Source organism: Orbicella faveolata, unplaced genomic scaffold (genome assembly GCF_042242905.1).
Source record: "Orbicella faveolata isolate gen_17 unplaced genomic scaffold, um_ofav_v1 contig_24, whole genome shotgun sequence".
NCBI classification, from domain to species: Eukaryota; Metazoa; Cnidaria; class Anthozoa; order Scleractinia; family Merulinidae; genus Orbicella; species Orbicella faveolata.
Genome location: NW_028301552.1, coordinates 10,581,321 through 10,608,052, shown reverse-complemented (window position 1 = coordinate 10,608,052; position 26,732 = coordinate 10,581,321). Strand labels below are relative to the sequence as shown.

At 39.4% G+C, this 26,732-nt stretch overlaps 3 protein-coding genes across 3 annotated transcripts in view; all 3 read left to right on the top strand.

The window, feature by feature from the left end:
• Positions 1 to 26,732, top strand: part of LOC110061010 (polycystin family receptor for egg jelly-like) — a 353,714-nt gene that overhangs the window by 59,640 nt on the left and 267,342 nt on the right. The gene's annotated exons all lie outside the window — the stretch shown is intronic.
• On the top strand, positions 84 to 13,737 carry LOC110043285 (polycystin-1-like protein 2). Its single transcript, XM_089291422.1, has 13 exons — positions 84 to 164; positions 669 to 723; positions 1,253 to 2,036; positions 2,669 to 3,263; positions 3,800 to 3,982; positions 4,496 to 4,621; positions 4,891 to 5,082; positions 5,342 to 5,602; positions 6,072 to 6,791; positions 7,277 to 7,510; positions 8,066 to 9,355; positions 9,927 to 10,095; positions 10,840 to 13,737. The coding sequence occupies exons 1-13, from the start codon at positions 84 to 86 to the stop codon at positions 12,624 to 12,626; spliced, it is 6,477 nt and encodes a 2,158-aa protein (XP_089147548.1). The 3' UTR covers positions 12,627 to 13,737.
• LOC110043200 (UPF0764 protein C16orf89 homolog) lies at positions 16,034 to 25,927 on the top strand. Its single transcript, XM_020748638.2, has 5 exons — positions 16,034 to 16,447; positions 20,100 to 20,552; positions 21,471 to 21,933; positions 22,472 to 22,527; positions 23,597 to 25,927. The coding sequence occupies exons 1-5, from the start codon at positions 16,240 to 16,242 to the stop codon at positions 24,019 to 24,021; spliced, it is 1,605 nt and encodes a 534-aa protein (XP_020604297.2). The 5' UTR covers positions 16,034 to 16,239; the 3' UTR covers positions 24,022 to 25,927.

Below are 26,732 nucleotides of genomic sequence, written 5' to 3'. Positions count from 1 at the left end.
TAGGGTAGGCATAACGAAAGACATTTGGTCCACTTCTGTAGATCTCGACGAGTGCGCAAGTGGACAACACAATTGCCATCAACATGCTGACTGCTCTAACACCATCGGGTCATTCACATGTCACTGCCAGAGCGGTTATACTGGAGATGGATTGTTCTGTGAAGGTATTTTATAAGACGCTAAATCCTACATGAACCTAGAGTATTCCACATTCAGCTTCTTGTTTTAATTAGCAGTAGTCCATCACTGTGAAATTCACAAATGAATTAGCATCGACCGCATTTTGTCTAAAACGTCCATATTATTGGCAGAATTAGTGTCATCTCAATTTGTTTCGCAGCATTCACATAGACAATATGATACATCTTGCAACGAGCAGCTCCTGTCTAGCCTCGTAGTTCAGTCGTCATGATTTCGAATCCCACCGCGGTTCAAATAAATTTTTTTACCTCGCAAGGTCCGCAGTTTTCTGACGCTGGGATCGGGAAAGAAATAATTGGGTTGATTTCCAGGACTCCAGATTACTCTGGAGTTTACGTTTTTCTTTCCAGCTTGAAGTACATTGCGACAACTATCTCCCATTGAAGATTCTCCCTATTCTCATTACTGATCTTCCGGGCAATGTTAAGTGCCAACTAATTTAGCATAATACTCTTCTACATCATCAGCTTGTCCTAAATATTCACGCTGCATCCAAACGTCACCCAATTCCTGTGAATGCTGGTACAAATACTTCTATCCTGAACGTCCGCAGGTTGATGCGTGCCAAAATCCCGGTGGGTAAACCTTGAATTTGCCATGATACCAGTTGAAATGGAAGGACGTAAATCAATTTAGTAGAGTGAAGCAACGAGCTAAACCATTGTTAGGAATTTACTGCACTTGGTTAATCCAGTCTAGATGGTTTATATTTCCACGCAGACCAGCTTCTACCACAACAGGTTAGAACTTTGTGACCAAGATTATGACAGACCTATTAAGTTATAACGAAAAATGGATATCCATTTCAATTCGAGTACCACCGCATTGATGCACCTTCAAAAAAGAGAAACAAATGTTGTTGTCGTTGTACGTTGTTGTTTTTGTTCTTCCTGCTGCTGCTGCTGCTCCTACTGCTGCTGGTAGTAGCGGTGATGAAGGTGATGGTGATGTTGGTGGTGGTGGTGGTGGTGGTGATGGTGGTAGTAGCGTTGGTTTTGTCCGAAATTCGACTTAATGTTTTAACTTTGATGTGTTTCACGTTGCTTTTCAGGTAATACTCTCGCTCATTTAAATGAAGTGTCAATCCGTTATACAGACACACAACCAGACAGTCCAATCAAGTTGAGACGCGATCAAAGAAGGAAGCTCGTGGCGTCTTTTAACTTGGGAAACATTCATTCAGGACAAGCTTCGTTTTATTGGAGAGTTGAAAAGCTTACACTGTCACCTTTCAACATTTCGGATACTCCAAAGCTCTTAGTGCACCACTCTCGTGAGCTCAATATAGTGCCAGAGTTACTGTCAACAGGACTAAAACTTGTAGTATTTGAATTGCAAGTGCCCGAAATTGAACTGGCTGCTCGAGATTTCGCTTTCCTACTGGTAGAAACATCAGCTCTCGTAGCTTCCATTGCGGGAGGATCTGAAGTTTATCGATCTATCAGCAAGCCAATCTTGCTGGATGCTAGCTTTTCTTACGACCCTGAGAATGAAGACGGAACTTCCTTTGGAATGACCTTTAACTGGTCTTGTTTCAGAGCTGCGAGCAAGAACGTCTCTGGTTTTAACAAAGCAGCTACCAGCATGCTTTTCAAAAGCTCGGGAAACGTAATAAATACTCTTCTTGAATCAGTCGCTGATGGAACTCTTTTCCAAACACCAGGCGATATATTTCTACCATTATTAGAAAATGGAAAAGCGATTTTGGACCCAGAGAAACTGATCAACAACGAGACATACCATGTATTGCTGACAGTTGGCAAAGACTACCGAAAAGAGAGTGCGATGCAGATTGTCCACATCCATGATGGAGAGCTCGTAGACATTCGCATAATGTAAGTTTAACATGGCCGGGGACCCTTGGAGTGACCCTCTTGTGCTAGTAAATTCCCAAAACCACAAAATGGACGTGTGTTTGTTTTGTGGATCCCTTGTGCATGCAAACGGTTCAGAAAGGTAATCCAAATGACAAAGTGGCTACGTGGGTCCACTAAAAAGAACCTCCATCAAACTAAATAAAAACTTCAAAGCACATTCATGACATACATTGTAAGCTGATCTCCTAACGCAAAGGTATTAAGAATTAGGTTGGCAACAACATGGCCTCTAATGAAACAAATTTTGACCCTGTCCCAGTGTGGTGTGGGAGATTTCACCGAGTAATAGACCATTTTACAGTTCTTTGCTCGGTCACCTGGTCTTTAAATGGCAGCGAGGCTGCAGGTGACCTTGCTTTGATACAGACCTCTCTCCTTTTGTCATGTAAATGCACCTAGTTTGCATTAGAACAACTTGTTTTACACAACAAAAGCAGTGATGTCTGTATCAAAACAAGGTCACCTCCAGCCTCTCTGCCATTCAAAGGCCAGGTTACTGAACAGGAAACTGTAAAATGGTCTATACCGGTGTAGTGCACAATGCGAGGAAGGAATTTTGTCTTCAATTGTCTTTGATATATTTCTTTCAGGTGCGTCCTAAACTGTTTATCACCAGCCAGAACATCATCTGGTATCTCCATCAGAACTGACTGCATCACTGCTAGTTGTCCCAAGTCCCTTAAATATCGATGGAAAATGTTAAGAAAAAATACTAGTCTTCTATATTCCAAATGGATTCCCCATGCAAATTTTTCAAATTTCTTGGCTACGCAAGAGGATTCCCAAAACCTGGTTGTCAAGCAGCAAATGCTCGTACCTGGTTGGTCATACCGAATCACAGTAGATGCTCTGTTACCAGATGGTTCATACGGATGGGCAGCCTACCAGTTTGACACATTAGGTGGCCCATCGGGTGGAACATGTCATGTCACGCAACTTACTATGGAGACCGCTGTTGGCGTTTGGCTCAACATATCCTGTCATAGATGGGATGATAGCAGAGTTCCTCTCACATATGAATTCTACCATGCATCAGACCATGGGGAATACGATATGTTGTCGTATGGGGTACAGTCCTTCACCGTAGTTCATATTTCTCCCTTGTTCGGAGAAAATGTTGTTCGTCTTAAAGTTGACATTGTCAATGTCGCGGAAGTCGCAAGAGAAATAGGGTTGTCGATCAAGGTATGCATGGTTTGGGTTTAAAAAAAAATGTCGGGATGACTTCTACGCTACACTTGAAGTATTCTTACAAAAACACAGAAACCTATTGTCACTGATGCAGCTATAACCTGTAGGTCAAGTTATCAGTAAATACTGTAATTAATATGTCAGGCCAAAGCCCTGTATTTCCTAGGGAAAAAGAAGACTGTATCGCCGTAACAAACAGAGAAAAACGCCGACTTTTTTCCGGCTTCCAGAATTTCTAGCATAGAAAGTGGAGAGCTTCGGCCTAAGAGGTTATTGGCAGAACACTTTACTCCCAGTGACGATTTTTCCCATGAAGCAGGAGCATACGTGGTTACCTGTGAGTTTTAAAGGCAGTCTGACAGAAATGTTGCATGGTGAATCTTTACCCCCAGAAAATGCGTTCTACTTTGATATAATACGAGTGGCAAAAATCTAAAGACAAGCGTACAGAATGTCTAAAAGTAAAAACACTGACGCCTTTGCATCGGGTTCACTTTAGATTTATCGACTGCCCGTTCTTTACTTTACAGGTTAATCAATCAGATTTAACACAAAGCGAAGAACTACTTTACAACCAAATTACCAAAATTCTTGATGCGATGGAAAATTATTATTCTCTGGGTGAGATAAATTTGGCGATACAAGAAACAGATTCTCTCCTCGCACTTCTCAAGGCGGCTGACTATCGGATAAACGAAACGTTCCTGCTTCACGTAAGTTTAGAGCAATTAGTTATGAACTTAGTTTTCAATAGGGTGGTTTTTCAAGAAATTGGTAAATAAAAAGCAAAGAAAGGCCTGATCATACATTAAAGTCTTTAAAATGTTTGATAGTGCGTTTAGCTGTAATGGAGAGGCCGTTTAATCACAGTCTAGTCACACGAGGAAAGTTGAATTAGTAGGATAATTGAAAGTCTTCAAAGGAATAATTAGCCAGGTCTTCCAAGACCTTGAATGAGCTATTGCTTGCGAAAATGAATACCAGTTACCTCTACATTAAATACACTGAGATACAGAGACAACAACGGTATATCTGTCAGGATGCATTGAATTGCATTTTATACACAACAATAAAAGCTGAGTTAACTTTTTAACACCATTCTAATCACTTCAAGATAAAAAGCCTCATTCAACTGACTCTAACTTCTTATCATTGCTCATTCCTAGGAACTTTTTCTTGTGTTTAAGAAACTATTGAGGCTCAACAGACTGGTTGTTTGTTTACAGATTAAGGAATACGTAATATCCAGGATTTGCAAAGTAAGAGTCCATAGCCTCGAACGGTTAGTGCAGATTGCTGTTATTTTAGGCAAAGCCACGGAGGATGCACGCAATGTCTTCCACAATACAACGGTATGCAGAATATATTTTGTAGATCATAGTTAGGATAGTTATGATTATACGGTAACTAGGAACACAAGAAAAATCCAGTTTATTGGAAACGGAAAAGACCCAGTTACTTAATTAATCGAGAGAGCCAGAATTTAATGAACAACACATGACGTAAACGTACAGAGCAAGTATAACAACCCCACACATGATGCTCTGGTTTTCATTCTTGGTCAAGCTTTTAGCATTGCCGGTGAATATACTTAACCAGTTTTAATTTGTTCTCTTTTCAGTTTGCTTTGTTAGACAAACTTCTGGAAATGTCCTCTTTGCTTTCTCTACTGACTGACCGCCGTTCAGGGGAGATCCGCCTTACTAATAATGGAGGCAGATCGTTAATGCATTGCAATACAAATATCATGGAATATACCTCTCGTAGAATCCTTAAGGCTATAAATTCTACCAGCTACGACCAGGAAAATGAGGTACGTGATCATAAATTTCAAATTGAATTTGGACATGATCAAGCCTCTGCACGAGAAGCCCATATTGCGCATGCCTCGTAATGAAACGTGACCTCCTTTAGTAATTTACTAACAAATTAAATCAACAAACTGATACACGTGAAGATGTGTGCGTTAGCTATAGCAGGTGTTTTGATTGTGTCAAAAAGTAAATTAGAGTATGGCACATTTATTAATCTGTATAACATTTTTAAGCTCCCCAAACTGCAATTATTTTCAGGTAACCATAGGAAAGAGAATTCTTGGTCTTTGCCAGAATCTGACAGAGAAGATTACCAACATACTACTCTCGCTAAAGCTACCCGGAGAAGAATATATCGTGATGAAAAATCAGCATCAATCCACTATTCTGGGCAAACAAAAATCGCACGATCTCAACCAGCTAACAATCCAGGAAGGAAAAGCAAGCTTTAAACTTCCTTCTCTGGACGACAAAGATCTAAAAAAGATATCCGGGAATGCATCTGACGTAGGAGTAGAGGTATGTAGGTCAAACTCTGGACTATGAAATGGTAGTAATTAAAGAAGAATTTCCAATAATGCTTAATTCAGTTTGTGTAGTTTAGTTCTCAATCATGGCTAGTTAGAGATCATGTTTATTCTCCTTCGAAGATCTATCTTTGAATTACCACCATTAAAGCTGTTTAATATTTTAAAGGTTCAGCTCATGACTATTTGGACCATCAAAATGCAAAATGGTAATTAATCTTTAAAAACGGTCGGACCAGTTGTTAACATGTCAACGTTTCGGGCAGACTTTTTGATGCTACAAGAAACCATTTGGTCCAGTTATCGTTTGGCCAACAAAACAATTGGTCCAGAGAACGTTTGGTCTCATTAACATTAGGTCCCTTTATCGTTGCATTGCATTGGTCCAGTTAGCATTTAGTCTAATTAGTCGGTTGAATGACGTTCATTTATTCAATATCCTTATTTTTGTTTCGTTTTAGATGATCAACTATAATTTTAACCCTTACTCAACACACCATAGTAGCAGTAAGGTCAAATCAAACGTTGTCAGCCTTGTTCTTAAAGATGAGAGTGGCGAAGCTTTGGATGTGACAGATCTACCGTCAGAAGTACAAATCAATATTCCAACATCAGAACACGACCAGGGCAGCACTGCAAGCCAAAGTCAAACAGATGACTTCCTCAATCCTGGAACTATACAATGTCACGTCATTACCGTTCATGAGGCCAATACCACCTTAAAATTGTCCATGACTATGAAAAAAACAGCCACTATCACTGCCTTTATAAAATTTGGTAAACACCCAACTCATACTTCATATGACGAGGTTATTCATATAACCGAAGAAAATGGATTTCAGACCTTGGCTTCAGATTGTAAATTGTCAGAGAAATGTTCGTACGATAACTTGATAAGTTGCAACGCATCAGGAAAATATTACATTGGTCTCTTAGGACGAGAAGAGAACCGAACAGTCCATTTTAGAGGCAAGCGGTCTTTACTGTCAGCGAGAGCATCGAAAGAGGAATGTGTTAAGTTTAAAGATCCTCCTCCTACACTCGCCCCTCCAGTAGAGTCTACTATCCTTGTACCCCAATACGATCCCGACAACTCGGTTAACTACAGTTTACAGGTAAATGGTATTTGGTGCGTGTACTGGTCTGAAACTGAAGAGAGATGGACAAACGAAGGTTGCAAGGTATCAGATTTAATTATCTTTTCTAGCGATAAACAATATAGAATTTGAAAAATGAGAGTATAACGAAGGAAAAACGGTCCACAACGGCTTGATATTGCTAGATACGCATCTGATATAAATTAGGATTTATTGGGTTGGTTCTTTCTTATAATTCTATCGTTTAGTGAATTTATGTAGTAACCCAACGGTCATTTTCCTGCTGAATAAAGAGTCATTTTTGGAGCGCTGAATCACGACTGTTGGCTTCCCAGACAAATCATTGATAGATTTACAGTATCTTTAGATAAAAGCAGTGGAGAATAACGATTTGATTTATGTTGCCAATTTGGAGTTGTAATTCCAGTCTTTTGTCTTTTACGATGGACAAAGTGATCATGAGCCCGCAACCGCTACAACTGCAGCTATTGATTATAAACCCTTTCTTAAAGCAAATACGCTGTCTTGTACTCTAGTGTCAAGATGAATAAATTATTCTATAACTGCAGGTGGGACAAGAATCAAACACCTCTTCACTGACCTGTCTTTGCAATCACTTGACCGCATTTGGGGGAGAAGTTCTTATTGCACCAAGCACCATTCACTTTGCGCTTGTCCAGCAAACGTTTGACAATCTGGATCCAGGAGATCTGCTGGTCCTTATCACAGTGTGTTCTGCCTTCCTTGTTTATTTTGCTGTGTTGGTAATTGCACGGAGAGCGGACAATCTAGATGTTTTAAAGGTTTGTATGACATGTCATGTTGGCAGAGCACCTCACAACGTTAACGGTCATAGGAGGTTATTGAGAAACTTACATTACATGACGAAAGTAAAATCCTTTTAGGCACCGACATACAACAAAGTAACACTCGAAGCTACAAAATGAATGTCATTGAACGAGGTTCGTATTGAGAAAGTTTTGGTCAATTCAATTTTATTTTTTTCCATGTTAAAGACCAAGTCCATAAAATAGAACCAAACGAAACCGCCAGTAACATTATTGCGTGCACATCATATTCTGTTATTTCATGATTTACATCAGAAATGATACTCTTGCTTACTACGTCGGTTTTCAATCCATGACTGAGGCCTTTGTTTTATGTCCTAAAGCACACAATTTGATCTTACTGCCGTCTCTCTCTAAACGGTGAGTTAACAAAATGCTGGGTTTGGGTGCGTTAGACTAGCATCCCATTCGGGGGGAGTAGAATTACTATTCATACACGTTGAACGCACCGGTCTGTTAAGCTTATGTGAACTTAAGACTCTTTTACGTAACTAAATCTTTTAATTCTAGGACAGTCCTCTGATTCCTCTGGCAGAGCATCAAAGTGGTGAACACAAGTACGAAGTATCCATAACAACAGGAGGATGGAAGAACTCGGGCACTACTGCTAATGTATCCATGATCCTTAATGGTACTGAGAATACTAGCAGTGTTATCAAATTGACATGCGACCAACCACATGACGGGAAGTTGTTCGCTCGAGGAAACACTGACAATTTTCTTGTCCAGCTGGAAAAGCCGCTAGGTACAATGATTAGTGTGCAAATCGGCCATGACATTTCAGGCGACGCCCCATCTTGGTTTCTCAACGAGATTTTAATTGTGGATCATCAAACAGAAGAGCAATGGGCGTTTAGTTGCTACTGTTGGCTCGCACTGGAAAGAGATGATGGTAACACGACTAGAGTATTCTTTGCAGATGATAAGAAAGAAGACGATAAATTCCAAAGGACCTTCAGCTCTTTGCGAAGGAATGGTTTCTCTGATGATCACTTGTGGCTGTCCGTAATTAAGAAACAACCCAGAAATCATTTCACTCGTGTCCAAAGAGCCTCCTGTTGTTGGTGCCTTCTCATGTTATCAATGGTAACTTCCGCCATGTTTTACGAAACCGAGAACACACAACAACCAAACATTAAGATCGGACCTTTCTCCTTCACTTCGAGTCAACTTATCATCGCACTGGAAAGTGCAATTATCGTTTTGCCCGCAAGTCTTCTAATCGTATTCTTATTTCGAAAATGTGAGCCTAAAATAGACAGCCAAGGAAGGCGGTACCATCTGACCAAAACCAGGACAAAAGAACCATGTGTACTACCTCATTTTTGTATCTACTTCGCTTGGTTCCTCTGTATCTGTACAGCTGTTACGTCAGCCGTGTTTACTGTGATGTATTCTCTGATGTGGGGAGGACAGAAGTCGGCTCGTTGGTTAACATCTGTAATGCTTTCATTAAGTGGAGACGTAATCATATCTCAGCCCATTAAGATAATTTTGGTCTCTGTCATTATAGCTACACGTTGTGGCTGTAAGAAGAAGACAACTAGGGAGTCTAAGTCAGTCGAGGAGCAGATTCCGGGACCATTCCACGATACAATATCAGTGGACATCGAACGTGCTAGAAAGTATAAAATCAACGAAAGGAAAATGTACGCATACGGGAGAGAACTTACGTTTTCACTGTTGTTTTTCGTGTTTCTTTTGATTGTCTGTTATGGTGATAAAAACAAACAGAGATACAATCTAAACGAAGCAACAGAAAGCGACTTCCAGTATTTTGATGATAAGGGACAGTATAAGGTAAGCTCGCACTTCCTCAGCTCTTTCAGCGCTAACTGTATGTGTTATTTTTTCAGCAGATGAGGGAACTAAATAGGGTCTTCAGTGATATGCATTAAACCAAGAAAAGAAAGGTCTAAAAGTTTGATACCCAACAGTAATTGACATTAGTGGCATAAAGCAACGGAAGGTTTCGTTCGTAATAGAATTTGGACTCGCCACCGATGAGTGTTGTTTTATAATTCTTATTTCACTTGAGAACCTGGATTGTCGCGGACAAGCCCTTGCTGTTTAACACCCTAGCTGTTTACCGAAAAAAGACATTCAAACCGACGTCGAACTTCATTAATTAGACCGTGGAAAAAATGAAAAAGGAATAACGGCTCTTCAGTTAACCATTGCGCATGCAGACATAACAGATCCTAACCCACTGACTCTTGAACCGATCGACAAAAACCGGTCTTGGGAAGTCACCATATTCCATACTCGCAGACAATCCCATGCTGTTTAACACCCTAGTTGTTTGTGTGTGTGCTTTTTTTGTCGGAGCCTTTTCTTATTTTCTAATTCATAATTTCGGATATTTTGCTAGATTACCAACGTGACTCAGTTTTGGGGATGGCTGAAGAACATTTTTGTGCCAGCGATCTTTACTGCTGATTCTTACGAGGATCAAAAGGAGAGAGCGTCAGAATACATTGGAAACAAGCGTTCAATCCTGATCGGCATGCCTCGTCTGAGACAACTTCGAGTTATGAAAAGTAAGCTTTATGTCGTTTGTGATTCCTTTCCAAAGAAAGTCATAGAAAGGCATTGGGTAAACTATAGAATGAAATAGTTTTGTAGCTTTTTGTCATGGTTAGACCAGGAAAACAAGACCATCTGGTCAAACCGATTACATGCGCCACCGGAACTATAGTAGACCTGGAACAGAAAAAAACAACTACTGAAGAGGGACAACAAACACACCATCAAACACAAAGATATTATATATTCAAAATTTCAAAATTTTAGAAAACCAAGTTAAATTTAGTCGAGGTCGTTTCCAGTAATTTGAAAGCTGGGTTTATTGCATTCAACTTAAAAGGTCAATTTTATCACCGTGACTTCGGCCAGCTATTTCTTCTCGTTTGTTACTTTTTCACAGAACTATGTAATGGGTAACATGTACAAATCAGGTTTCGTTCGGTTAATCAGAAAGTATGCTAGAAGACGGAAACTAAGACAGAGTATCGTAACATGTCAGTCTACAAAGCTTACGTCTTCGAATTTCAAAAGTTTGAATTGATTGAAAATAGCTCTTTGTTAGAAAGTTTCTGTTGAAAAAGACTATTTGCAAGAGGAAACTCTGTCTATAAATGCTGGGAAATGCTTTTTTAGAAAAAAGTGGCATAAAGCCTACCTCCGATCCATGGGGTGATTAATTTATTATCGCGATACACAAGAAGTAAAATCACTAGAAGGAAAACATGATGCCATTGTTTTCCTTTGTCTTGCTTCGGCAGATTCCTGTGAGGTTCATGAATTGTTTAAAAGTATGATCACGTCTTGTTACGATTTCTACTCCATAAAAGAAGACGAGAAAAGAACTTGGGCTGACCAAAATATTCTAAGTACATCAGCACTTTTGTGTCCAGAAGACTGGGAGTACAACGAGGATGCCCAACTCGGCAGCTTTGATTCTTGGGGTCGCTTCGCTGTTTACAGCGGCGGTGGGTACCTGGCTAATTTGGGATACAACAAGCTTACAGCAAAACGAGTTATCGACGACTTGATAAAAAATGATTGGATTGATCGTCAAACCAGGGCTGTGTTGTTGGAGTTCTCATTGTATAACCCATCTAGTAACCTTCTTGCAGTAATGACTTATTACTATGAGGTCCTCCCGGCGGGATTTGCTGGCGTTTTCAAGTCGTACGGAATCTTACCTCTCAGTGCAACGGATTCTCAAGCTCATAACACTTACTTGCTCTTTGCCTTGTTGTTTGGACTTCTGCTTGCTTGCTATTTTGTCTTAGAGTGCATTAAACTTTGTCGTCAAAAGCGTTTGTATTTCACATCAGTGTGGAACTGGTTAGATATGCTGCAAATATTGACTGCATCGTCGGCATTGTCTCTGCAATGGATGCGATCAAAGGAGGCAGGAAAATCATTTGAAAAACTGAAAGAAAACCCTTTCGTACCTGTCAGCTTTCACCAAGCCCTATTTCTGTTTGATGCTGAAAACCTCATGATTTGTGTAGCGTCAGTTATTGCCACCTTACGCCTTCTGAAGTGCTTTTATTTCAATCCGCAAGTAATCATTTTCTCGTTTACGATTCGCAGGTCAGTTACCTCACTTGGTTCATTTTTCGTGATATTTTCAGTAGTTGCTGTTGGCCACGCCCTTTTAGGAATATTGGCTTTTGGGCAGAGTGTGCACATGTTTTCGTCGCTGTCAGAGGCCATTTTCTCCCAGTTTCTTATGCTTCTGGGGAGCAATATACCGCTGGACGAACTCAAAGATGCAAACCCTATCGTGGGGCGTCTCTTCTTTTTCACGTTTGTCTCCAGCACAACGATAATTTTGGGAAATATGTTTATCGCAATCATTAACGATCACTATGTTAGTTCATGCGCTGATAAAGGAGGAGAAGATGTTGAAGTTGCAGAGTTCATTATGAGCAGGATTCTGGAAACTGTATTTGGTCAGAAACCCAGAAAAGCCGGAAAGTGGAATGAAAGGACAAACCACGAGCTCTTCGAACCTGAACGAGAACATCCGGATGGCGCCTCGTCACCTGATTGGACACCGGTCATGTATCGTAGCTGTACATACAAAGCAAGCCGCACAGTGGGTCCCTTGGTAAATAGCAGCGACAGTTTTAGTGAGTATGCAGTTTGGGAAACTTACCGACCAGAACATTTACTAATTAAGAGTTCTAACGATAAAGCAGGAGTTTCCAGTGTTAATTTGAATCGGCTGTCCACGTGCATCGTACGCTTCAACCAGAAAATGACGACAAAATTGGATGATGACGAAGATGACGAAGATGACGACGATGAGGATGATGACGATGATGAAGCGGAGGAGGATGAGGATAATGATAATGATGATGATGACAATGACGATGGCGATGAAGATGATGATGCAGATTACGATGAAGAAGATGATAACGATGATAACAACGGCGACAATGATGATGGTGACAATGCATATGATGATCCTAACGATAACGAACCTGAAGAGGAGGGACTTGATGACGAGGAAAAAGAGTTTTGGAAAAAGCTTTTTACTCTTATTTTGCACTAAAAATTCCACCGTAGTTATCTTACTCTTTATTATTTGCGAGGATTAATCTAGCGTGTAGGAGTATTCGACTAATAATGAAATCTATCAGAATAGACTTTCCTCGTGGCCATTGCCTACAGCGGTTGGACAATTTCTTATCGCACACGTGAGAAGACTGAAGCATTTCCTTTTTTGTTGCAGCTTTCTGTATTGCTATACGCTTTCACGAGTTGTGCTGTATACATACTTTGGTGAGCCCATGCTTGGATGTAAATGACGAGTGAAAATATGCAACCAATACTACGCACAAGTACTCAATTCAAAAACGCTTTTTAAGCCAACTCGTGATATTTGAAATGGTCATGTTTCATGTCATACATATTTCAAGGGTGGACAAAACGATGTTAAGGAATTTATGTTGCGTGACACAGCATAAATGTTACAACAATCATTAATTTACAAATAATCTTTAAGCTTATTTAGCTGGAGCACTTGAGATATTTTGATCGTTATGACTGTAATGAGTTCTAACAAAACCTGAATGTATTATGTTCACAGTAATTTACAGGTAAACTATAATCAACGTGATTTCTATCAAATGAGACCAAACCCACAGTTGTTTTATGTCTCCTACCCTATAGAATTTCCCTATCGAGTCGATGTTTCTGTCCTTAGGACTTGAGTTGTTTTAAACACCTTCGTTCCCTCATTGCACAGTACCCACCCGAGAGCAGGCCCCCAAATGACCAAAATGGAGATTCGGTAAGGTCTTAGAAGCAAACAATGTGAGAAAGAAAAACACATTCAGCATACAAAATATCCATGAATAGATAACATGGCCAGTAAAACAAGTTATTATATGGCTAGCTCCGTGAGTGAGCAAGATGAATCAAATCCTGCTCTGTGATTGGCTACCCTAGAGGGCAAGATGGAGCTATCTTGCCCGCTCGGGACTACCCGCCGTGTCCCGCAAGAAAAATTTCCGCAAAAGCCATATAACAAATCCTTTATTGACCAGGCTTGTTCCGTCAAGATGGTTGGATATTGGCCTCGTTCTTTTTTTGCGAGTTTATGGACCTCGACTCTCGTCTCGGTCCATAAACAAGCAAAAAAAAAAAAAAAAAAAAAAGAACTTGGCCAATATCTAGAGATCTTGACCGAACAAGCTTGTTCAATAACCCCTACTTATTTCGTGAGCATATCGAGTGCTTTGCCGCAGAAAACAAATGCGAATCCGTAGTCGCTCACTTCAGCTCACTGTGCGACCGCGGTATCATCAATCAATCAGCGGTTTTAACCTAACTGCGATGAATAGGCCACGTTCGATAATATTCTAACATGGTTCCGAGGCTTTCGGGACAAACGCTTATATTTGATGTTGTTTTTTTTTAGCAAAGTAGGGTCCTTTGGGAATTGGGAGACAAAAGAAACTAAAAAAAATTGCGATTTTGACCTGAAAGCCTCGGAGCCATTTTAGAATATTGAGATATCGAACGTAGCGTATCAAGAGATGTTTTTCTTTATGAATAATTTACAAGTGTCCCGTGGTCCCAGCCGGATGATCTAAAGATGGCGGGTTGAGGTTGGTTGTTCGATTCCTGGTGTAAGCACTTTTTTCTAAGTGAATTTATATTTGAACTGCGGAGAAAGATATGAAGACATGGTTGGTCATCGCGGTCCTATTCACAACAACCTTAGCAGCTGTGAAATTAAATGAAGACAAACAATAGACTGCAAGGCTGATACTACATGAAAAACGTTTCAAGACACCAACATGACAAGAACCGATAAAGCAGGATCGCAACAGTGGACAGCTGTTTCACCCCTCTTGGGGCTCGTCAGCACTGTGTAGCGAAGATATGTAACGCCAGCCAAACAGCCAACGCACATAAATTGCAAAATGACCCGTTCACTATATCAAATTCCGTACCTTGAACTCCTTGCGCCCCGAAACACGCGTTGCCACATCACGTGTTTCGGGCGCAATGAAACAAAGTGTCAAGATTGGTGTCATCCTACGTTGGCAGCGTTTATCGTATGCGGTCCCTTGCAGTTTCTGTTTCTCATTTGTGAAATTAAAGCCCGAAGAAAATTATCATGTGCCACCAGTAATCAAGAAATGGCAACATCGTTCCCAGGGTCTCTCATCTTCCCGCTCCGAGCCTCTCCTCTCTCGCTCCAGGAGGGCTAGACTACGAGTAGTCGGTTTTTGTTCCTGAAATCCCCCGCGCGCGGAACTCAGTTAATAGAGAGGTTAAGCATGACGTTAACGGCAGACAGCAAACGGCAAAGACAACTTCTGATTTTCAGTTCTTTTCTTCTAATCCGTAAATAAAGCCCACAAAAATGTAATAACGTCTCCTACTATTCATTGGAAATACAAATAATTTCACTCTACTGTACACACAGCTGAAGAGAGATGACAAAAGTTTCATTTTTGCCGTTTGCCGTTTGCCGTTTGCCGTTTGCCGTTTGCCGTAAACGTCATGCTTAACCTCTCTAATATTATGCAAATGAAGGAAAGAAACGAGGAGGGAATGGGGATAGGCAGGGAAAAAAACCTTCTTTTTCCTTTTTCCCCCGCGCCCGCGTTTCTCGCGGCTTGATCGCTCTAAGAAACGTAAGGAAGACGCTAGGAAAAGAAAGTGACTGCTCGCAGACTACAGTTGGGCGGGAAGATGAGAGACCCTGGGAGCGAGTTTGAAGAAATAGCACCACTCAGTTCAGTAATATACTGAAATTGTTTCTAGCTACGGTCTAAGAATCACGCAGAAAGCGCGGAATTATCGCATGCTATTCAGGGCAAGTTGAAGATGTCGTTCATACATGAAACAAACTAAGGAGAGAAACCTATTGGCTGCTAATGAGTCCATTGTTGTTCTGGCTTTTCCCGGGGATACCGGTCGTACCTTTTAGGGGTAAAAAGAGGCGGTTTTGGTATCTCTTAGTATTTTTTTGTAATTGTCGTTCTAAAACTCTGCTGATCAATTCCCCTTTGGTTTTCCTTTGTGCAATGTCTTGAAAACTATTCGTGACCCTCTTGCTTCCTTGGCAGTCTGTACTCATCGGAAACGTTGACCCGTTCAGGGAACCAATCAAAATTCTCGACCGCGCAGCAAAAACTAGAGCAAAATTGACGGAGAAGAGGATGGTGGGGCGAACTCGCCGGAACGCTAGCTAGCCAGGCTACCCTGGTGAGTAGTGTGCGTGCTTCAGCCTGAGGTCGGCAAAAGATATAAGAATATGCAGAATTGGTCTGAAAAATGTGTATATTTTGTTCGTTATATAAAAATCACGTTTTAAAAAAATGTATTATCACTCTTTTCCCTAATACGTTTGCACGGTTCTCATGGAAATATGACCTGGGAGGCTCCCCACGGGACGCCCTGGCCAAGTGCGCGGCGAGACTGGGAACTGGTTTAGTTACTGCGGATGAAAACGAAGCAGCGTTCTGCTGCAGCTGCTTTGAAATCACCATGGGGAACGAACTTATTTTAATACATTAACTTCTGATGACTGCGGCGACGTACAAATATTGGCAGAAAGTCACTCTTTTGTACTTAACTCTTTTGTACGTCACAAATACAGAGCGGATTTGATAAGAGTAACAGCATCCGCGACTAGAACGCGGAAAATGGTGGCCTTTCGCGTAAAATTGTGTTCGAGTTTATTAACGTTTTTACTTGTTTTGAATTTGGGATCAGCGCTTCCTGATAATCAAAGAAGCGATGATGATTTGACGCAAGAAGTTGTATCCTCTATGAACAGAGTTCTTAACTTTTTCAAGCGAGACTTCAAGAGTATAAACTTGGATGGAATCTTTGGTCTACGCGTGGCACAAGGTTGGTACTGATACTCTACAATTACGCTGAAATTTGAGTTTTGAACCAAACTCTTTAGTTCTGTTGATACCTGAAACTCCGCTAAAAAATTAAATGCTGTGACGTGCATTTCAACGGTTAAACCCAACCTATTCGCCGACCGAGGGGTTTTTTATAAGCTGTTCATTTACTTATCAGAATATTCGATATTCGAAATCGGCAAACCACTCCATTTAGCTCAAATTTCGGTTCAGCTGTACGGATTCTAATGTCTAGCTTTTCATGTAGTTTCTTTTAATGGGGTTAACGTTTGACGAAGAAAAAAATTGAAACCAGTAGTGCGTAAAATTCTCTAATTTCTAATTTATACTGATCTTGAAAATTCTTGTGAATTCGTCACTGTTCTAAATTCATTTGTGGCAGGCATTAAGTCTTATATCTGCTTATCTGTTCGAAATCACCCCAGATATTCGACTTTAAGTGTGGAAAAAAATTTAGGGGTTTGTTTATTGAAATTTAACCTCAAACATTCGCAAAACGGGAAATATAAATGTCCAGAGTAGATCAGGGTTTTCGGAGAGACGACAACAACAGATCGTAAATCGTTTTAGCAAGTTTTCTTTCCCTAAGAATGTCTGCTATCTTAAGCTTAATTTTCATGCATGTTAAGAATCCGAACTGGTAAAACTGTGGTATGTTACACAATTATCCCTTTATGAAGCTTTTCATTCATTTCATTTCATGTTAGGAAGTTTGGTTCAATAGAAATTAGGCCTAAAGATCGTTGGAAATCTCGAAAATGAAAATCCGTTTTACATCAAGTGCGCTTTATTTGATCCTTTAAACAGACGAAACGATAAGGCCTCAAAATGAAAGGAGTTTAAACAGGTTGCAGTGTAAAATAAATGATCACACCGTCCGTTTTGCTGAATACAAATACAAAGATATCAGATTTAATGTTATACAATACAGCCTAAGCACTGAGGTGACTTGAATCATTGCACGTGTATCAATTCAGCTGGACGGTCTTTGTGAGAAGTGTCATCTTTGATTGATAGCCATCCCTTGCAATGTCTCTTTTATAATGTACTTGCAAACTTATCTACAATAGAAATAAGCTCACCGTCACAATATTAGCACGGTTTTGCTCTCACCTGCTTAGTAATTATCCTTTCCTGTACTGATAGTGCAAACTCAACACCGTGGGTTTCATTTTCCATTTTTTTTCGTCACTGTTACAGAGTCTTTGTTAGTATCGACATTAGCCAGCGGGGCAACTGTTAATTGAATGCTCAAAATGAATAGAGCTTTCCATGTTTGTATATACAGTGTATCTATATAATAGAGTTTTTCTGCACAGCAACCTTACAAATGCAAATGACCCCATTATGACATTAAACATGTAAATTACTCGCCCGTTGGATTATAAGGGCCTGTTACAGACAGCGCATAAAGAAATGTGTGAACAGAAAATCTAGTGTGGCAATTATGAATGAAGTGATGAAGAAACAGCTTAGTGAGCTTGATGAACCATAAAACCATCAGAATGTACATAGCATAAAAAATATACTGCTGAAAACCATTATTTCTATTTTTTAGTCCCTTACTGTTGCACCATGCGCCATAATTTTAGATCAGCTTTTTGAAGGTTTTGACATGAAGTAACAAGACCTTATAATCAAACAGGCAGGTAATTTACATGTCTAATGTCATAATGGGATCATTTGCATTTGTAAGGTTGTTGTACAGAAAAACTCTAATCATTGGTATTTAGGATAAAAGGCACTGTTGATATCTACAAATTTTGTCTCACATATATTTACAATTTGTTGTTCAGTAAAATTTTCAGTGTCCATACCTCCCTCATAGAAGGTTTTTTTGCATTGAGCTCCTTGTGCCTATCCCTCATGAGACTCCAGTTCATCTTTATCATCCTATGGTCTTCTATGGCTGGATATGGATATTTCCTGTAATTACCTAATATAATTTACATTTGGCTCAGACATCATACTTTACATGTGCTGAAAAAAAATACCCATTTGAGTCAACTCAAATAATTAAGTCCAACAGATTCAATTCAGATGCAGGGGTTTCATTAAATGTTTTCAGGAGAAGGGCAACTGGTTTTCACAGGCAGGCAAAACTAATATTAGAACTGAACTTCTTTATGAAAAAACCTTTCTGCTAGATGGCCAGACCAGCCAGGCAAAATCATCCTCACAGCCGGTCCGTCAATTTGCCTGGTACCTGGCCCTTAATCAAAGCCCTGCACATGTCGAGCCTAATTATGGTGTCAAACTTAATTGCTTACTCCACACAAAATCTTTGAGGTAAAATATAATAATTATTTATGTATCCACAATGTATGCATTAGATTTGAGACAAGTACAGTAATAGCCCATGTATGAGAACCTGAATTTTTCAATAAAGCCTAAATAGGTTCTTATATAAATGGTCCTTAAAATAAATTTAGGCTACCAAGGTTCTTAAAATAGGTTCTTATATTTTCATATGAATTTCATCTGAATACACTATATATATTATAAATATCATCTCATAATACAGTATAAATCACTTATTTGTACCAAAGAGCAATGCCTATAGGCGGATCAGTGCAGGTACAGTATATGTCCTTAACAAAACATAACAAAGAAACTCATGTTGAGAAGCTGAGGCATTGCCCATTGGGAGCTTACGTTGTTTTGATATTTTTCAATTATTTATTTCATTAGGGTATATTTAATATTTTGTGATTCTCACAGAGTTGGAGATAGTCAGAAAGCTTTCTTTGATACTGTAGTAGAATACAGTATTTGCAAATACTTGGGGAATTATTTGAATGGCAAACGCAATAGACATACAACATGGTACTTAAGCTTGAAAGAAAAAAAAGGTTATGTCAAGTTACTTTTAAATAGATGATGATCTTAATTCAGCAGTTTCTACCTATACACTTTTACAGCAACCCCACTGATAAGAACCTAACTTAAAATGTTAGCCTTAATAGGTTCTTATGTGGAGGGGGCTTAAAATGAAAATTTTAGCCTAACAGGTTCTTAAAACCCAGGTTCTTATACGTGAGCTATTACTGTAAGACAACTGAATTGAAGTGACAATTTCATCATCTTACTCAACTGCCGCAGTCATATAGAATGGCAACGTCAGTCCAAATGCGACGATTGAACTTTACCTGTACCTAATAGCGACATTAGGTTTGGCACATTTAGAGTTCAAGTACCATTAGTACTATTCAGGTGGCGCGGTAGCCTCATGGTCAGTGCGCTCTACTCTGAATCAAGCAGTCCGGGTTTGAGTCCTGGCTGGGGATATCATGTTGTTTTCCTGGGCAAGACACTTTACTCTCACAGTGCTTTCTCCACCCGGGTGTATAAAGGGGTAACAGCAAGTGTACTGCTAGGGGTAATTAATCCTGTGATGCACTAGCATCCCATCCAGAGGGGAGTAGAAGTACCCCTAGTTGCTTAATGCTGTAGAAACTGGTATAAGTTCTGGTCTGATGGGCCACTTTTTCTTGTATGTAGACTTTTACCATTACATAGTTTTATTTACAAGTGACCGTGGTTGTTATGACAGTAATCTAACTATATTAATATCACAATATCTTCAACACATGCTCAAGACATATATTTTTTTGTTTTTGTGCCCTTCACAGGAGCTCTGCTCTCAGTTATTAACGACGTAAAAGATGACCAACTTAATGCGGAGGATAATATTCTAAAGCAGGTGAAAGGACTTCATAATAAAGCATCTCTGATAGCTCAGGATGCAATGCCATTTCTTCAACAGTCGTCGCCAGAGTATTATCAGAAATTCAAGAAACAAGTGTCTTATCCTTGGTCAAACTTTAAACCTTTTACAAATAAAAAGCTATCTGCTGAACAATACAATAACGAGCCCCAGAAAAGAAGGAATCTCATAAACTTTAATGAGGAAACCAGTGACCAATGCATGACTGAGTTGACTGGTACTGCAAACGGGTCAGCCTCTGGTCAGCCTTGCCACATATCTGATGAATGTTGGGACTTAATGTTGCCGGCATCTGAGGGAGCACAGGGCTATGCCTTGACTCACCAAGCTCTGTTTTTTCAGCTTGGAGAGATTCAAGGTAAGTTTGTAACTGAAGGATAATGCTGCAGAAAAGGGACTGGTGAGAGTGAAAAATATTTCTAATATAAATAATAAATTAAAGTAAATATTACAGTGCAACTACTCCAACCAAGGCCACCCGACAAAATTTCCCCAAAATTAATGAAAAAAAAATCGTGCAGGTTAACAATAGTTTTGCAACAAATTTTCCAAAATGACCACAATAACTGTTAAGAATCCCAGTTGGTGGGAGGCTGACCAGTTGGCTAATTAATTTAGTTACACAATGCGACCGAGGAGTTTAATGTGGGGCTACCGCAAACAAATCCAGATTGGTAGGGACAGGAGGATTTGAACCAGGGACCTCCAGATTTCAAACCCAGCACCCTAAACCACTTGGCCACGCAGCCTCCCCAATATGAGCTTAAATATGAATACCTGAGGTCAAATTTCTCCTTACAGACACCTCTCTAACACAGACATCTTTCTGTCAGGGCAGCTCCCTTTGTCCTTGCAATATGGTTAAGACACATATTTTCTCTAGAAAACCCTCTAATATGGGTCGTCTCTAATATGGATAAGGCAGAAGGGTAACTACATGTGCATTATTTTAGTCCCGTAAAGTAAATTCACATATTAATTAAAATTTATTTACCTCTTAAATATGGAAAACCAGTGAATAGATGACAGTTGACTGTTTGTGAGGAGTATTCTTACTCCACCTTAGATAAGATGCTAGTTCACTACATAGTTCACTGGCGTAAAATCAGGGTGTAGAGGGTTTCTGAGAGAGTGTCTTACCCAAGGACACACTGAACACAGTGCACGAGACCACAAATTCAGTGAATGTTAAGTGCTAGCTATACTGTGCCTCCTCCTTTGTAATTCATAAATTATACTATTATATGACTGAAAAAAAATGTCTTTTTAATGGCAGGTTGTACTCCAGTGTTTGTAAAACGTTTAGAACAATCGAACATCAAGGGTGGACTAGAAGAAGTGTACAATCGTATCTGTTCCATTATGTATCCTGAAATGACAGCAATTGAGCAGAAGAGAACATTAGATCAGAGTTACTATCAACGGGATTTGTATATGGAACAAGCCATGGTATGTGGTTCCATGGGTTATGGTGATTTTTTGTCAACCGAGCGGTTGAGAAAGATTTTGAGTTGGCAGAGAAATGATGGCTGCTTTGGCGAGAAAAGGGATGTTGTTCGTCAAGATGATAATGATGATGAAATGGAGCAGTTTTTAGAAACCGATACTGATGACTTGGGAGCTCAACAGAGTGAGTTTATTGACAAGTATGATACAGATGGTACAGAAAAGAGAAACATTAATTCTCCATTTGGGAACATCAAGAAAAGCCTTCAATTTAAATCTTCACAAATATTAAGGTAAGAGGGACTGAGAAAATGTTGGTCACTGATTTAATCAGAGTTGGCTATTTCTCATAGGGAACACAGGGAAGTAGTCTCTTAGTTTAAATACTAGACAATTCTTACGGGTCTAAGTCCAAAAAACTTGAAAGTTATTTCATGCATTTGTAAGCCAGAAATAAGAAAAAAATTGTCTTTCAGGAGCAATACACTTGATAGGCAAGAATGGAGAATCAATCAGAATTGTGCTAAGCATGAAGCTTACAGAACATGTAACTAAGCTTCCTCTGAAACTCAAAAGAAACATGGAAAATATTTGTATTATTTTGATGTTATGGAATGGGGTGGATACTGAGCTTTTATTACATGAAACTTATTGATTAACGTGGATGTGAAAAGTAAGCATTCAGGGATAAGTCAACAGGTTATGAAGCAACATGTGACAAAAAGACTTTAAATAGTGGGCATCTGCAGGAGATGCAGGCACCTAGTATGGAGTTCAAAGCCTGCTAATAATGTACCTGTCATATTTCTAATAATTTTCTCTCTGAATTAGGAAGCCACTGGGTATGAGGACAATGCGATCACTGCTGTTGGAGAAGGAACTAGATGGTACTACACAGTCTCATGATTGACTTTTTTGAAATGTAAAAGTAGCTGCTTGGGGCACATACAAGATTGAAGTGAAGGAAGTTCAAGATACGGACCACCGTAGGTGGTTCCTTTTAGGGTATTCCCCCCAGAAAATTTTTAAAATCAAGTTCCTCGGAAATGGGATTTTGGCTTTCTGAGACCAAGTCAGCATGTTATAATTTGTCTCATTTTTTAATTCAAAATATTGCAAAACTACACTAAATTATTCAAAACATGTAATAATATACTGCATTTCTTTCAATTTTGTAAATTTCATCAAAGACGAGATCAACAAGAAGCATTCCTCATGGGCTAATGTTTCGGCAAAAACCTGAACCACAGCATCATAGTTAATATGCTTTTCATAGTGAATTTTCATCAGACGATTGTAAACCCTGACAGTCTTTCCATTGTCATAGTGGACTGGACAACCAGAAAATGAATTCAAATTATGATTTGTCTTTATCCAGAAAATGTTGTAGTTTCATCGAGGTTGTCTTCATTAACATCTTTACTCCTTTTTTAAGAATATTTCTCATTTGCCAATCTGAAAGGCAGAGGAATTTCATGTGGAGACTGCTGTCAGCTAATTTTAACTAATTGAGCCGTGGAATTTCGTGGAAAAATTAGTTCGTGGGGTGATTGCTTAGTCTGCTTTTTGAGACTTGCAATTACTTTTTTAAGATGGCTGTCTTTGACATGTCAGGGATATGCATAGTTTCTGGTTTGATGATACTGAACATAAAAGTCATACAAGTACTGTAGAGAATGCTGATTTAAACCATGGAATTTCCAGGGAATTTCAGGATTATAACAACTTAATTGCTGCAAGGTCTAGACAGCAGCAGGCAAGCTATAAGTTTGAGAATAGTGTGCAAAGTTTTGATTTTAGAAGACATGTTTTGACATATCTGCTGTCATGGTCAATGTGATTTAGAACTGAAGATGAGCGAAGCTCTGTCAAAACACGTTGTTTTCTTATAACAATTTAGTTCAGTTTATGCTACAGTCATGCATTTACACATGTACAAACAATTTTTTTTTTCAGATGGGTGTATGTCACATGTCACTGGTGTGGCCACCGGCTTGTTGGGAGTGTACTTGCGCTGGCTGCTGTACTCTCATGATCAGTTGGTGAAAGACAGGGAAGCAAAGAAATTAATACAGAGCAAGGAAACAGGGATGTTCATCAATGATGATTTGGTTGATATGCTTGCACTGAGAGAAAACCAAATGCAGCAGTCTGCTCATCTTGTGCAAATGCGTAGAGCAGCAATGTTGGAAAAAGGTGGAGTGTTCCTTGAGAAGAAAGTGGAGAGGAGGGGAGGTGAAGGTTCTGCTGCCTGGAGGGTGATTGTCGTTGTAGGAATTTTCCTTGTTTTAATGGTATCAGTAGTCAAGGTTTTTAGATTAAATTTAACGAATATGGTCAAAATGTTGACTTATACAAAGAAGAGCTCGCATGTTATTTAGTATTTCCATAATTTATCAACTCTCAGGGAAAAATTTTTTATTAATATTGAGCCCCAAGAAGTTTAGTCTTCCCTGCAGCTGTTTTATTTGTCATATAATTCTTCTCCACACAAGGATTTTGTGATGATGCAAATAATTACAACAAAGGAGACTTCATTGATTTTGTAATTATAAATAAATACTTAAATACTGTCCTCTTAATTGTAAAGCTAAATAACTGAAAATAATTTGACATAAATTACAGGAAAAAATGGTCTTGAAAGAGTAATTTGAACATAACGGCCAAAATTGAATTTCTGATTTGTTTGATCCAACGCAGACATCCCTGTCAAACTGACTGAATAGACTCCTGCAACATAGTTTAATCAAATATCAAAAAAGTATAAGTTTTGCATTAAGTGGCATCAAACTCTGTCTTTTATTTTCCAGATTTCAGTCTCAATATTGGTTTTCTAAAGATGGTCATCTAAATGGCAAATTTCAGGCTGTAGGTTCTTAATCTGCTAGGTTCTTATACATGGGATTTTACCTATCCTATAGCTTAAATCTCATTTTACCATTAAGTATCCAGGACTATTACTTCCCGTCCCCCCGTACTAGTTCACTGCAGTTTTTCCCATGAGGGCCGTCCCAGGGGTCAGATACATGACCCCTTCATCCCATCAACTTTCCCATTTTCTCCCATATTCTCCTGTTATAAGTTCAAGTGTTCTCTGAAATTTTTTGCAGTCTTGCAGTAGAATACAGATATTCTGGATGGCCCAGGGGAATGATAATTTGTTTGAAAATTGGGCAGTTTGAAAAAAAAAAAGGGGGTGGGAAGTAAAATTCTACTGGTAACTTCTTTGCCTAGGGAGCAAACATTGCTCCAAATAATAGGGAAGCTGAAATGTGAATTCTACTCTAATTTAAAAGATTTTACAGTAAATGGTTTGAACCCAGGAGTATCAGTAGTTCGTATAGTGTGATCGTCCGGGTGAGTGTAGTTCTGAAAAGAACTGTTGTTGGTGACTGACATTTCGACAACCTGAGCGGAAGTCATCTTCAGAGTCAAGTGAATAGTGTTTGTCAGTCAATGATCTTATAAGTCTGGTCCGTTGAACGTGATTGGTCAGTATAGCCATGATGGTATTGGCTGAAAGACTCGTGTAAAGTTTGTCATCAGTCATTGGTGGGTTTCGATCCGTCTATTGTTAGTCAAGTAGGTCGGTTTTGGTCCGTGTATTGTTAAGTCGGTCTGTTATTGTTAAACGGACTTCTAACAGACCGACTTAACAATACACGGACCAAAACCGACCTACTTGACTAACAATAGACGGATTGAAACCCACCAATGACTGATGACAAACTTTACACGAGTCTTTCAGCCAATACCATCATGGCTATACTGACCAATCACGTTCAACGGACCAGACTTATAAGATCATCGACTGACAAACACTATTCACTTGACTCTGAAGATGACTTCCGCTCAGGTTGTCGAAACGTCAGTCACCAACAACAGTTCTTTTCAGAACTACACTCACCCGGATGATCACACTATACGAACTATTAAAAGATTTTGTCAGAATGTAACAATAATAGTGTAAATAATTATAGCAATCTGACTGTCAGGGTTTACATTCATTTTTGACATCTCACAGGGTGCCTACCATGTGGTTTTTTGTATCCTGGAGGGGTTTTAAAATATTTTGATAGTGGACCTGTTTTCTAGCCATGCAGAGAAGGAAAAGAATTATGCAAATAGTCCTTTAAACAATGAAAGAGACTAATATATAATTGGTTGGATTATTTACTAGTTTTTGACTGTTTATTTAAAATTAAGCCAAAATGAAGTCTGCATTTTACAGTAACTTACTTTTCTGCAGAGGAAAAATAGCAATTAAAGATTCTCTATTTATTCAAATGCAGTTCTTGTTATGCAATACATGTGTAGCTTTCAGCATTATCTTTTGTTGAAGATTGTTTCATTTGAATATTCCACACCCCAATACACTCATCCTGCCAGGTAATAGCCAATTTCCTAGTGTGAAAACTCTACCATTCTTGTAGCCTGCGAACTTAGACGGATTTCCGATCCAGCTTTTGTTTCGCTATTTTTCGGAGACTGAAACAAAAGCCGGAAATACATCAGTGTTTGCAAGGGTTTCGTTCCCGGGACAAATCTTTGGGACCAGGTCCCTCGGGTGTACCGACCTCTGAACACGGTATTGGTCTAGTCTGCAAGGTCAATAAAATCACCAAGAAGTTATGGAGCTAGTTACTTTTTGCCTGCAGATTTTCAGCCCTGCGGTAAAATCAAAAGAAAGTATCGAGTTTTTGTTACTTGCGCGTATGTGTTGTCCGTAGGGGTATGTGTATGCCTTGGTGGGTCTTTCCCGCTCTCGATTAGAGGCATTATTTAAGACCAATTTCGATAAATTAAAATTCAGCCAGACACAATACAAAGCACGAGGCTCTAGGGAACCCCCAGAGACTCGTGTTTTGTCTACTGTTTTAGGACGAATTTTAATATATCGAAATTGGTCCATTGAATGTGAACTGATAACCCACGTTAGCAAGGTTACTGACCAAGCTCGCACGTGATTAATCTGCACAATGTACTTTTAGGAGTGTACTGGTAAAGGAGGTTTCTCGCTACCGTCTCTCCGTGCCCCCACTACCGAATCCGCACCTGTTGCTTAAATTCAGCCAGGGTCGGTCTAGAACGT

Excerpts from the sequence above, each read along its gene's own strand:
- LOC110043285 (XM_089291422.1), top strand. The coding sequence starts at position 84 with ATGCTGACTGCTCTAACACCATCGGGTCATTCACATGTCACTGCCAGA. Across the intron at positions 724-1,252 it reads CCCAATTCCTGTGAATGCTG|GTAATACTCTCGCTCATTTA; the intron begins GTACAAATACTT and ends GTTGCTTTTCAG. Across the intron at positions 6,792-7,276 it reads GGACAAACGAAGGTTGCAAG|GTGGGACAAGAATCAAACAC; the intron begins GTATCAGATTTA and ends CTATAACTGCAG.
- LOC110043200 (XM_020748638.2), top strand. The coding sequence starts at position 16,240 with ATGGTGGCCTTTCGCGTAAAATTGTGTTCGAGTTTATTAACGTTTTTA. Across the intron at positions 16,448-20,099 it reads TGGTCTACGCGTGGCACAAG|GAGCTCTGCTCTCAGTTATT; the intron begins GTTGGTACTGAT and ends TGCCCTTCACAG. Across the intron at positions 22,528-23,596 it reads GTTGGAGAAGGAACTAGATG|ATGGGTGTATGTCACATGTC; the intron begins GTACTACACAGT and ends TTTTTTTTTCAG.